Source organism: Aulonocara stuartgranti (assembly GCF_965226115.1).
Source record: "Aulonocara stuartgranti genome assembly, chromosome: 23".
In the NCBI taxonomy this organism is placed as follows: domain Eukaryota; kingdom Metazoa; phylum Chordata; class Actinopteri; order Cichliformes; family Cichlidae; genus Aulonocara; species Aulonocara stuartgranti.
Window position 1 is genome coordinate 41681973 of NC_138958.1, and position 14012 is coordinate 41695984.

The 14012-nt window shown below is 46.8% G+C and overlaps 1 protein-coding gene and 1 long non-coding RNA gene across 4 annotated transcripts in view; one reads left to right on the forward strand and one right to left on the reverse strand.

The window, feature by feature from the left end:
* LOC309700766 overlaps nt 1-14012 on the reverse strand; it is a 187256-nt gene that overhangs the window by 111546 nt on the left and 61698 nt on the right. The gene's annotated exons all lie outside the window — the stretch shown is intronic.
* LOC309700185 (uncharacterized protein) lies at nt 11435-13640 on the forward strand (the record flags this gene model as incomplete). The annotated part of the gene is made up of 4 exons (XM_082523633.1): nt 11435-11893; nt 12059-12294; nt 12351-12657; nt 12971-13640. 4 exons carry the CDS (start codon nt 11435-11437, stop codon nt 13589-13591), a joined length of 1623 nt encoding a protein of 540 aa, XP_082379759.1. The 3' UTR covers nt 13592-13640.

Genomic DNA, 14012 nt, shown 5'->3' on the forward strand with positions numbered 1-14012 from the left:
AATTCAATTTCTTGTTTGCTCCGAAATCTACGACATGACTATATACAGAAAAGCTTGACATGGTATGCAAAAAAAAACCCGAAGACAATACAAATACAAATACATGAACAAAAAATGTTTTAACTGTCAGTTATGTCATTTTAAAATTTTCCAAAACTAACATTTTCTTTGATTGACTGATATTAAATTGATTAGAGTCAAGTTTAGTGTGAACAATATTACACAAGCAAGCACGTGTGTGCGCATGCGCACATATTAGAATCCCTTCGATCGCTTCTCATATGTGCGCATGCACACATATTAGAATCGCTTCGATCGCTTCTCATATGTGCGCATGCGCACATATTAGAATCGCTTCGATCGCTTGTGACGTGATAACTTTGCTTTGATCCTTTCTGACGTCATAACTTTGCTTTGATCCAAAACCTATAAATAGAAGCGCTCACCTGTTACTTTATGCTTAACGGACGTTGACCTGCAGCAACTAAAACCCTTTTGAGAAGCTTTGAGAGCAATTTACGAGAGAAACCAAAACAAGTTCAGTTTTGTTTCTCACCAATTCACAGCGCAAACAGACACATTACACCATGTCAGCCAACCCAGCCTTCGGCTCAGATGAGCTTGGAATATCTAAAGGGACCATTTTGGGAGATCACCACATGGTGGAGGCTTTCCTTGGAGAAGGAAGCTTTGGTGTTGTAACCAGATGTCGCGATACAAAAAACAACAAAACTGTTGCTGTTAAAGTCAACAAGAGCGACCCTGAAATTCTGCTCCAGGCAAAACTGGAAATTTTCATCCTGGAGCAGCTACGACGCTTGGATCCAGACAGGTGCAACATCGTCGAATGGAACGGCTATTTCCTCGATGGAGAGCGCATTTGCCTGAATTTTGAACTCCTCGACCAAAGCCTGTCAGACTACATAGGGGACCGGAATAACCGAGGTCTCCCAATGAGAGAAATCAGGCCAATTTTGCATCAGCTTGCAAATGCTCTATTCCACCTGGGTTCTGTGGGAATAGTGCATGCTGACCTCAAACCTGTCAACATCATGGTTGTGAACCGCAGTGAGTCTCAAGTCAGAGTCAAACTTATAGACTTTGGCATCGCATGTAACACCTCTGCAGTGATTCCTGGTGACTGTGTGGGGACAATTGGTTATTGTGCACCTGAGATTATGCTTGGCACTCCATATGATGAAGCAATTGACATGTGGTCTCTAGGGCTGGTAGCTGTGGAGCTTGCTACAGGGGTGCCTCTCTATCCTGGGGAAGACGATTATGACGTTTTGAAATTCATAATTGAAACCCAGGGTCAGCTACCAGATCATCTCCTAGAGTCTGGCTTGTACACTGACAGCTATTTCATCGAGGATAACCACAAGGAACAGCGCTGGACATTTAAGACCCCAGAACAATTTCAATACGAGACAGATTATCGATCCAAGGAAACTCGATCGATAAAACTTAAGTGTCTCGATGACCTCGAACAACTGCTGAAAGTTAGGCGAGGACCGGAAAATGGCCAAACATTATTTGTAAGGCTAATCAAAGAAATGTTGGCCTTGGATGCAAATCAGCGCATAACACCCTCGGAGGTTCTGAAGCATCCCTTTTTCAACCCTGGCCTCTCAAGGAGAACCCCCTGCACTGACATGAATAGTACAGGGGGAGAACTCCTTGTGCTCTCTCAGCAGCCTTCAAGCTGGAAAAGTCATGGATTGCAAAAATTCAGCTGCAGTTTCCAAAACTCAGTTGAATTTCCTCAAAAAGGAGACATCAACACCTCAGCCAACCCATCTGCCTCTGAAGATGATCTTCAAATAACGGAAGGGACCATTTTAGGAGATCACCACGTGGTAGAGGCTTTCCTTGGAGAAGGAGGCTTTGGTTTGGTAACCAGATGTCGCGATACAAAAAACAACAAAACCGTTGCTATTAAAGTCAACAAGAGCGACCCTGAAATTCTGCTCCAGGCAAAACTGGAAATTTTCATCCTGGAGCAGCTACGACGCTTGGATCCAGACAGGTGCAACATTGTGGAATGGAACGACTATTTCCTCGATGGACAGCGCATTTGCTTGAATTTCGAATTGCTTGACCAAAGCCTGTGGGACTACATTGGGGACCGGAATAACCGAGGTCTCCCAATGAGAGAACTCAGGCCAATTTTGCATCAGCTTGCAAATGCTCTGTTCCACCTGGGTTCTGTGGGAATAGTGCATGCTGACCTCAAACCTGGAAACATCATGGTGCTGAACCACAGTGAGTCTCCCGTCAAAGTCAAACTCATAGACTTTGGCCTCGCATGTCCTGCTTCTGCAGTGATTCCTGGTGACCGTGTGGGGACAACTGGTTATTGTGCACCTGAGGTTATGCTTGGCATTCCATACCACGAAGCAATCGACATGTGGTCTCTGGGGCTGGTAGCTGTGGAGCTTGCTACAGGGGTGCCTCTCTATCCTGGGGAAGACGATTATGATGTTTTAAAATTCATAATTGAAACCCAGGGTCAGCTACCAGATCATCTCCTAGAGTCTGGCTTGTACACTGACTGCTACTTCATCGAGGATAACTACAACAAACAGCGCTGGACATTTAAGACCCAAGAACAATTTCAATACGAGACACATTATCGATCAAAGGAAACTCGATATATAAAACTTAAGTGTCTCGATGACCTCGAAAAACTGCTGAAAGTTAGGCGAGGACCGGAAAATGGCCAAACATTATTTGTAAGGCTAATCAAAGAAATGTTGGCCTTGGATGCAAATCTGCGCATAACACCCTCGGAGGTTCTGAAGCATCCCTTTTTCCACCCTGGCCTCTCAAGGAGAACCCCCTGCACTGACATGAATAGTACAGGGGGACAAAACCTTGTGTTCTCTCAGCAGCATCGTTTGGGTGGCCAGAATTCTAGGGGAGCTAGAAATTCTTGTGGAAAAAAAGCCCAAAACAATAACATCAACAAAAACAACCAATGAATGTGGTCTTAAACTTGGGCACAATTTGGCTTGAAATCCATCAACTAATCTCTCAATATTCAAAGCGGAGCAGCAGACAACTTACCATCACATCAGTCCTTCAATCAGACCTACAACAAACGTCTTCCTTCTCTCACCCCAACCGGTCGCAGCAGATGGCCGCCCCGACCTGAGCCTGGTTCTGCCGGAGGTTTCTTCCTGTAAAAAGGGAGTTTTTCCTTCCCACTGTCGCCAAAGTGCTTGCTCATAGGGGGTCATATGATTGTTGGGTTCTCTGTATGTATTATTGTAGGGTCTACCTTACAATAATACATACAGCCTTGAAGTGACTGGTGATGTGATTTGCTGCTGAATGAATTCGGAACTAATTGGAAATCTGGATATTAATTAAATAAACCTGCTTTGAGCATCAATTAATTGTTGTTTGAAATTCTTTATAAATATATAAATATAGTGCCACTCTTCTACTGTTTAAATTGCAACTGTTTAAAACTGACTAATTTATTCATACACTTGAGCATAAACACATGCACAGTAAATGGCCTGTACTTGTACAGCGCTTTACTTAGTCCCCAAGGACCCCAAAGAGCTTTACACTACATTCAGTCATTCACACATTCACACACTGGTGATGGCAGCTACATTGTAGCCACAGCTGCCCTGGGGCGCACTGACAGAGGCGAGGCTGCCGGACACTGGCGCCACCGGGCCCTCTGACCACCACCAGTAGGCAACGGGTGAAGTGTCTTGCCCCGGGACACAACGACCGAGACTGTCGGAGGCGGGGCTCAATCTGGCAACCTTCCAATTACAGGATGAACTGCGAACTCTTGAGCCACGATTGACCTATATACACATATACTTTACAGTACTAGTCAGTGCTTACATACTAGTTCTTTTCCCTACTTTTTCATGCTTACTGGTACAAATGCCTGTTACTAGAGTTAAATGCTATCAATGTATTCTCACAGTTATGGAACTGTACAAATGCATACAAAATAACGCTCACGTAAACATAACTGTGCACTAGTTTGCCCTTATTGCTGCAGTTTGTTTCAAGTTGTTCTCTCTCTCTCTCTCTCTCTCTCACTCACACACACACACACACACACACACACACACACACACACTCACTATGTAACGTTTCAGCAAGAAAATACCGCCCCTCCCCCCCACAGTGACACCACCACCACTAGTCTGCACAGCTGACATAAGGCAGCATGGATCCATCCTTTCATGCTATTTATGCCAAATTCTGACCCGACCATCTGCATGTCAGAGCAGAAATCAAGACTCATCAGACCAGGCAACATTTATCCAATCTTCTCATGTCAAATTTTGAGAACTGTAGCTTCAATTTCCTGTTCTTAGCTGACCAAAACGCTCTTCTGCATTCTTTGGTTGCAACAAATGGTTGTATGAGCTACGGTTGCCTTCCTATCAGACATTTTTCTCTGACCGTTGACATCAATAAGGCAGTTTTTCCAAGAGAACTGCCTTTCACTGGATATTTTCTCTTTTTTGTCACCGAAAAGGGTGTCTGTGTTACTTCTTGTCTTATATATATTGTCTCTGTTTTCCTCTGTCCTTTGTCAGAGTGCCTGTTCACCTACCCCCTGTGTCTCCATATTCCCAGTGTTCAAGGTTTCCAAGTGTTTTCCCAGTTTAGGTTGTCATGGTTGGTTCTGTTTGCTACTCAGCCAGAATAAACAGCTCGCTCTTTTTAAAAGTAGGCTCCAGAATGGATGATGGCATGTTCGCATGTCTTTATGCAACACTGAGTGTGCTGAACTAAAGGTAGGCCTAGTTTCATTTTCATGGTCATTATTATCAAGACAATGATTACGCCTTATTCTGATTATTTCTCCCTTTTGGAGGTGTAACGTTTACATGAGGGGTGTAGGAACATTTCCCCCTAAATATTTTTAGATAAACTTTTGCTAAAGTCACAGTTTTTGTCGTATTGATGATGCAGCTAGAATAAGTGCTTTTAAATAAAAGAATAACCATTCAAAGTGCTCAGTGGTGAAACTGTAACTCTTTCAGAGTTTGACAGCTGGACAAGTGATGCCGTATTTAAAGAAACATGAGATGAGTGCAGCATATTATCTGAACAGAGACCATTCAATGAGCAAGAATAAACACTGAAAGAGAAACACTTCACTGTTGATTATCATATGAAGTCTAATGAAAGCTGTTAATCTGTTAATATCCTGTTAATCTGCAAATACAGAACATGCGACTTTAAAGCATCCAGCAAAGTGATAACTGTCCTCTGCCCACTAAGTAGTGACTCTACAAAAGATTATTTTCAATATCATCTTTATATTATATTTAGTTATTCTCCAGCGCAACAATGTAAGGAGCTCTGTGATTGGTTAGGAAAGGACAGACTGGCCACCTGGATTTTTCTTCACTGCACATTGATCCATAGCTTTGCTCTGTAAAGGCTAACAAAGTGCTTTTGCTTTACAAAGACATTCAGCGTCGGTATTCACTCTTTTAAAATGCCACTGAACACTGGAGTGAAATGGAGCCCTGATCCTCAGAGTTTTATTGTTGCTAACATTTCTTATAGATAGCACAGATAGTGCCCCACTGCAGTAATCACTCATGTCTAGATATTCCTGTTAAAACGGAGTTTTTCCTCCCCACTGTTGCATAGCAAACCTAGCAAACACAAACTATTGTATAAAACGATCTAATTTAAACGAACAATCATATTGAAGCTTCAGACAGCCGTCATATGACAGTGAAACACTGCCATCTGCTGGACTCGAATAACAAAGACGCTGCTTTGACGGGTGAGGGAGTTTCAACAAGTCTGCAACGACTCAAGCATCAAACTACAGAACTATTATAGCGGACATGGTGCTCTAATGACTGCTTCATTAACGCAGGTCAGAAAGGATCAAACATATCAATAAATTATAAAACACAAAACGTCTCTTATTGCCCAGGGCTCAGGAAGTGAGTGTGTTCCTTATAGCCTATTAAACCTTAGCAGGTTATTTTGATGTGTTACAGATGAAACAGCTATCCAGTAACATTCAGCTACAAAAATGCTTTTTTATAATTACTTTTTTACAGCTTCGCACTTTTACACAAGTTTTATCATCAGTGTCACAATGACTGCTGCTAAAATTCAATACTAGATTTTTGCTGGTCTGATTAAAAGGTTAAATGTAGAAGTTTTGGGATAATATATTAATACTTCCAAAACAATAAAGTTGTTGTAGAGAATCTATGTTCATTATTGTTGCTCATCATGGAAAGACAAAGACATTACACCCTCCTACTCTCTGCACACAGTGGTCTGAGGGATCTTCCAGGATCGGGGATTTTATTTATTTTGTTCTTTTTCGGTCTTACTGGTTAGTAGGTGGTGATTTTCTACCTGTTGATCTCACATTTGGAACATGATTTGCTCTGGAGCAGATTAGGTTCAAAGCATGAGTTGACCTGGCATTATGTCTTGGATTACAAAAAAATCCCACATTAAATCTTGAAGTTAACCGGATAAGACAGCGTTGTGTTTCACAGTAAAGGCCTCAGAGAGTTGTTGCTAACCAAATTCCATCTTGTATGGCCACTCAGCATCTTATGATGTTTTGTAACCTGCCACTACAAAGAAGCAGTGAAACAGTTTCTGTTTTAGCGCACATACACTGTGTGCTGAACAGTATAAGGGCAATAAAGTGATGGTACAGAAATCTGCATCTGGTCAGAAGGAAAAGCACGCACACTTGGAAGACTTGGCCAGATTTTTATAAAATTATTGGCTGACAGTGGACAGATGAAAGGATGTGGATGGTCACACCCTCGTGCAGTAAAGACGGCGTTCGGTTCATTGAATACACAAAACCAAACACACAAAAGACACAATAAGACAGCTGATCAGTTTGCTTCACTGACTCATCTTTTTTTTTTTTTTTTGCCTGTCCCGTTTGGATCTTTAGCCATCAGAATTGTTGTCTGAAGGCCAAGAAAGATGCCAAGCGGCTTTACTTTACCAATTGGATCATCACGGTCTTGCGTTTGGGCCATTTGATTGACCTTTATTATAATTATATATTTATTTGATTTGATTTTTGGTTGTTACAGATGGGACAGACATGACTGGGGGATAGGACAGGGAGAAAGAATGAAAGAAAGAGAGGGGGAGAAAAAAAAATAGAGGGGAGAAGAGACGGTGAGAAAGGGGGGAAGAAAAAAAGAAAAACAAACAAAACACCTGGATCACCTGTATGGAGATAAGAAAAAACAGAAGAGAAAACAAACAAGAAAGAGCAACATAATAAATATAGCACCATCACAATAAAACAGCTAACAGTAGATAACAGTAGATACCAAATATTAGATGTTATGTTACAGCACGCAAGATCGACAGCGCACAATGTGCTTTCAGGCAGCAGCCAAGAAAGGTGTAGTTTGTGTCTGTGAACACCTGTGTGCACACCTGTGTACACACCTGTGTGGATCAGCACGCTTGTATTCAAAAGGTTTCTCCATGTAACGATCTGCTAGGGAGTGTGGGGAGCCATAGCCCCGTCCCCCAGGGCATGAAGCAGGTATGGAGGAGATCCAGGCCCCAGACATCCAGAGGCCCCAGAGTACGAGGACCCGAGGAGGACCACCAGGGGGCCAACGTGCCACCCTCCTGGGAAGAGCTGAGGAGAGCCCCAAACGAGAGGTCACCCAGCAGCCACGGAGCAGAGGCCAGAGGGGGTTGCAGTGATGTGCCCGCGGGCTCTGCCAGCAGCCAGCTGTGCCAGAGAAGACCGGGTATCAGGCCGAGAGGCCTGAGGGCACCCGACCCCCCGTAAGGGGCCTAGCTGGGCCACAGGTGCCAGGCCCCGCCAATCGGCCACCAGGAGTGAGTCGGTACATACATGAGCGCCCCGCCCCAGACACCAAAACGAATAACAATAATGGATTGCATTTATATAGAGTTTTTCTAGGCATCCAAAGCGCTTTACAATTCCACTATTCATTCACTCTCACATTCATAAGACTGGTGGAGGCAAGCTACAGTTGTAGCCACAGCTGCCCTGGGGCAGACTGACAGAAGCGAGGCTTCCCAAATCCCTGAGCCACAGTCGCCCCCAGAACCACCAACACACCAACACCAGCCACCGGCAGGGAGCGTGCCGAGGGGGGAGAGGTCTCCACACCTCGGAGAGCCCGAGATGTCCCCAGAGAGGTGGAGTCTTACACCCAAGCTCCCCCGCTGACCCCAGTAGGCACCCCCACACTCTGGAACCCACCGGGGCAAGAGGGCCCAGGCCCATCCGGACCGGGACCCACAGCAGCAGCACCACCCGGCCCCACAGAGTCCGGGACAGCCCACCCGACCCCACTGCAGAGAAAAATGCACCCACCCCGTCATCCAATCTTCTCCCAGACTACACAAGACAATAGACACCCAGGTTGAGTCATTCTCCACCTCTCCAATATCTTTCCCCCACCTGCAGAGTCTGCTCCTGTAGAGAGGAGACCTCCTGCAAAGATGTAACAGCCTCCCCACCAGTTAGAGAGCCCTCCATTCAGGCCGATGCACCAGAGGTCCCCCGCTCCAGGGCTGAGCCCCCATGCACCACCCCGGCGACACAACAACCAGGACCCAAGGCCCCAAGGCCCAGCCAGAGCCCCAGCCTGGGGGCGGAGCACCCCCAGACCCCCAAGCCTCCACGCCCATCCCGGACCCACCCAGGGGCAGCCAGGCTACCAGGCCAGTAACCAACGTCCACCAGCACAGACCCTCCCCCATCTCCGCTGTAAGCAGCCACAAGGAAAACACCATCTAAGAGCCACCAGAGCCCCTTACCAGGTCATGGCCACAGGGAAAACGTCCCTAGGGAATCCCTAGATGCCCTAAGGCCGTCCCGACCCCCATATCAACCACAATAGCGAAGGCAGAACTAAACCATGACCCCCCACCCCCACTAGGTGATGAAGCCAATCAAAGTAGTCCAGAGGGATTGATCAAATGTGATGGCAGAGGCTGTATCAAGACTAATGTGATCTATTAGATGGTTTTTATATTGGTTAGAATTAAGATTATTTTTATTTTTCCAGTTAATGAGGACCATTTTCTTGGCAATGCATAGGGCCGTAAAAACAACGTGGGCTGTGTTTATTTCTGTAGTGACCTCATCCAAGTTGCCCAGCAAGCATACTAAAGGGGAGGCTGGAATGTTACATTTCAGACACTTTGATAAGTCGTCACATATCTTGCGCCAAAACTTCTGAACTGGTGGACAGAACCAAAGAGCGTGGATGTAATTGTCCGGTGTATTTGCTGTGCAGTGTGAGCAGTTGTTGGAAGACGTATAGCCGATCTTGAACATCCTATGACCAGTATAGTGCACTCTGTGTAATATTTTGTATTGTATTAATGGCAAACTGGGATTTCTGATCCATTGAAAGGTTTTTAAGCATATCTGAGACCAAAGGATTTGGTCTAAGCTGATTGATAAATCTGCTTCCCATTTTGCAATCGGAAGGGATATTGATTCATCTACTTTAGAAAGTGTGCTGTATATTTTAGACAATAATTTTGGGGGGGGGGGGGGGGGGGGGGGGGGGTTAGATTAAAAAATTGTACCACACTTGGTGGTGTTTGTAATTCAGCTTCACTGGAATTAAATTTCTTTTTTTTACTATGGATTTAATTTGTTGATATTCCAAAAGTATTTTCTTGTTGATCCCATATTGTGTAACTAGTCTGTCAAATAAAATAAAGTCTGTTCCTTCCAATATATGTTCCAAGTTTTTAATTCCTTTATAACTCCAAACTGGAAAGTTTATCATGTTATTGTTTTGTAATATGTCCGGATAGTTCCAGATAGGTGTACGTTTGCATGGGATTAATGAAGACGCCGTCAATTTTAGAAACTCCCACCATGCTGTCAGAGAAGAGCTGATATTGATGCTTTTAAAGCATTCATGTCGTTTGATGTTTGAGCTGATAAATGGTAGGTCTGAAATCTCTAGGTTATTACATAGTGCCTGTTCTACATCTATCCAGGTTTCATCTAAGAAGATGTGTTTAAACCATCTAGAGATGAACTGAAGCCTGTTGGCTAAAAAGTAGTGATTAAAGTTAGGCAGATCTAATCCTCCTTTATCCTTGGTCCTTTGTAGTGTTTTTAAGCTGATACGTGGGGATTTATCTTTCCAAAGGAATTTAGAAATATACGAGTCTAGAGATCTGAACCAATCTTGTGATGGCTTATTTAGGATCATTGAAAATAAATAGTTTATTTTTGGCAAGACCATCATTTTTATAGCGGCGACCCTTCCCATGAGTGATATGGGTAGAGAAATCCATCTAGCCAGGTCGCCTTCTACTGTCTTTAAAAGTGGGATGTGGTTTAATTTAGTTAATTCTGCAAGCTCGGGAGAGATATTACTAACTCATCTACACAAGTCGTGTTGTAGAAGGTACAGTATTTATTGTTGTATTTATTATGTACCAGCTCAGGTAAAGAAAAATGACGTGTAACCAGATGGTTTTTTTAGTAACTTTTTTTATTGCTCAAACACAAGAAACATGCTTTGAAAAACAAAATTGCTGGGCAGCACACAGCCCTGGAATGCTGCTAAAAACAAAGAAAGAAATTAAAAAGTGGCTAACGCGTGTTCAGGTTGTTTACTAAGCTCCAAAAGAAATGACAGAGTCAAAGGTAAAAAGACAAAAAAGTGACAGTCTTCCTCCTGCTGTGACTGACAGAGAAACTGTCACGGTCCTGGGTCTCCTGACCCAGCGTTTTTAGTTCTTTGTGATTTTTGTATTATTGTACTTGTGTGTGATTTATTCTATGGCTTCTAGTTTTGATCCCTTGCCCTTCATGTCTCTCTGTGTCCCCTCTGTTCTGTGTAATTGTGTGTCTTTGCATGTTTGAGTTTCTTGTTTTCTGTCACTCTGCATTGTGCATTATGTTCTCATGGTTGGTTTTTTGTTACTCTCTCTAGTCTAGTCTCTTGTGTTCCCAGCTGAGTATTTCCCTGTGTATTTTGGTTCTTAGACCTCTGCCTTATGGTTTATGTCTCTGTATTTCTTAGTTGCTGTCTCCACTGTGTCAAGTTCGCGTCTCTGTGTGATACTTCCTGTTTTACTTTGATGGTCCGTGTCTCATGTGAATGCGTCCTGCTTTGCTTGTCTCGTCAGTCCTGATTTCTCCCAGCTGTGCCCTCCTTCTGTGTCTCATTCCCCTCGTTACTTCCCAGTGTATTTAAACCCTGTGTTTCTCTGAGTCAGTGTCGTGTCGTCCCTCATGCTGTGTGGATCTCCCTGTGTGTCTCTCTGTGAGTTTTCCAAGTTCCCAGTTTAGATTAGTTTGTATGTTTTTTCCCTGCCAGCAAATAAAGCTGAGTTTTGAGTTCACCTCCCTGAGTCTGTGAGTCCTGCACTTTGGGTCCAACTCCTGCCTGCCGCACAGCGATTCATGACAGAACGACGCGACCACAAAAAGGATCCAGCGGACTCAATGAGGAGGCGCCGCTTGGCTTTTGATGGGACCCGGTTGGTTCTTGGGGGTCCTCCGTGTAGCCGGTCGTCTTCGTTTGCCACTAACCCGTCTACTCACTTTTCTGTTTCCTCTCCACTGTTGACGCCTGCGACCCGGACCCGAGGAAAGCACCCGAGGCGGCACCGCGAGGAATACTATGAGCCTGCGAGCAACCAGCTCACGCCAGCACAGGCATTTTATAAAATGCTGGGGATTATCATTGTTCCCCCCAGTGCACCCAACATTTCCACACCGCAGCAGGAGCAACTGCAGCCGAGTTTTCCCACATCACCTTCAGCCAGCCCTTCTCCCTCTTCAACAGGGAAGCGGCAGACACCCCGCCAGCATTCACAGCCCCAGCGAGGGCCTGGATTTCTTCCTGTACAGTCGGCTAGGGTGAGTGGTGGAGCTACTCTTTTGGCTCCTGCAGAAATAAAAACTGTTAATTCCGGGCCGGCTTGTTGTGTAAGCGGCACCGGAAATGAAAGAACTGCTTATTTTAAGGACAATTATTCTGGCCCATTGAGCCATTCAAACTGTGTCACTCCTGTTCCTTTCGAGCCTATCCATGAAACTAGGAAGATTGGTGTCTCTGTGCTCAATAACTCCAAGGATCCAAAGACTGTTTTAGACTCAGATGGTTGTGAGCTACAAACTGAAATGAAGGGTCCTGAGGGTTCGGTTAAAAATGAACTGTGTGTTCCCCAGCCCTCAGCTCAGTTAGCCGCCCGGCCTAAAGCCCAGTCGCCGCCTCCACCACCACCATCACTACACCCAGCCATTCAGGCTGCTACTCAGTCAGACATTCAACCCATAGCCCTGCCGTTAATACACTCTGTAGCTGAGCCACTAGCTGCCCGACCCGCAGCCACTTCAGCCACTCCTCCACCCGTTACACCTCCACTACAACCGTCACTGCAGTCTCTAGTGCAGTCTCCAGTGTCCCCAGTGCAGCATCCCTTAGCACAGTCATCCACTCAATCACCAGCTCCACTTTCCCCTCAACTATCACTACCACCTCTAGCTCAGTCTCCTGTGCACTCACCTCTGGTTCATTCTCCTGTGAAGTCATCAACTCCACTGCCTACTCCACTCTCACCACCTCCGTTACAACAGACATCAGTTCAGTCCCCTGTGCCAGTGCAGACGCCCTCAGTTCAGTCTCCCGTGCAGTTATCTACTTCACCACCATCAGTAGCTCAGCTCCCACTCTCATCCGCATCTCCAGTAGCTCAGCTCGCACCTGAACCATTGGCCCAGTCCCCGATAGCAATACGGTCTTCTGTTCGGCTTAACATTCAGCCAGGGGTCCCAAACCTCTCTGGCTCTACATCAGCTCCTGCTGGAAGCTCGGATGAGCTCATCCAGGACTCCGCGGCTCCCACGCCGCCATCTACCTCGTCCGCTGGGGGTTCCAGTGAGCCCGGCCAGCACCTCCTCGTCTCCGCTGGAGGGTCCGAGGGGCCCGTTCAGCCTCCTCGTCTCCGCTGGAGGGTCCGAGGGGCCCGTTCAGCCTCCTGTCTCCGCTGGAGGGTCCGAGGGGCCCGTTCAGCCTCCTGTCTCCGCTGGAGGGTCCGAGGGGCCCGTTCAGCCTCCTGTCTCCGCTGGAGGGTCCGAGGGGCCCGTTCAGCCTCCTGTCTCCGCTGGAGGGTCCGAGGGGCCCGTTCAGCCTCACGCCGCATCAGCTGGAGGGCCCGAGGAGCCTGTCCAGCCGCCACCTGCGACCGCCTCGTCGTCGCCTGGTCCGGCTGCATCTGCCTGTGCTTCTGCTACGCCTGGGCCAGCCTCTGCCTCTGCTTCTGCTACGCCTGGTCCGGTCTCAGCCTCTGCTTCTGGTCCAGCTTCGGCTTCAGCCTGTGCTCCGCCTGGTCCGGCCTCAGCCTCTGCAGCTCCGCCTGGTCCGGCCTCAGCCTCTGCAGCTCCGCCTGGTCCGGCCTCCGAGTCTTCGTCCTCGTCTGGTCCGGCCTCAGCCTGTGCCTCGCCTGGTCCTGCCTCGTCTGGTCCTGCCTCGTCTGGTCCTGTGCCCACCAGGCCATGGCCAGCACGCCTGAGACTGGAGGGCCGCCGCTGCCTTCCGCGCGGTCGGCCCCCTGAACTGCTCCGTTGTCTCCTTCGCCGCCGCCGTTGCCTTGCGCGCGGCCGGCCTCCTGAACTGTTTCCACGTCGCCGCCGTTGCCTTGCGCACGGCCGGCCTCCTGCACTGTTTCCGCGTCGCCGCCGTTGCCTTGCGCATGGTCGGCCCCCTGAACTGCTCTGTGTTTGGGTTGTTTTCTTGGGCTCCGGTGTTTGCTGTGCTCTTCTTTTGTTTTCTGTTCCGAGCCCTCCGTCCTGGGCCCCCGCCGCCCGCCCTGGGTTGTTTTCTGTTTGGTTTTGTTTTTCTGTGTTTGGGCTGTCTGGAGCCAGCCCTTGAGGGGGGGGGGGGGGGGGTACTGTCACGGTCCTGGGTCTCCTGACCCAGCGTTTTTAGTTCTTTGTGATTTTTGTATTATTGTACTTGTGTGTGATTTATTCTATG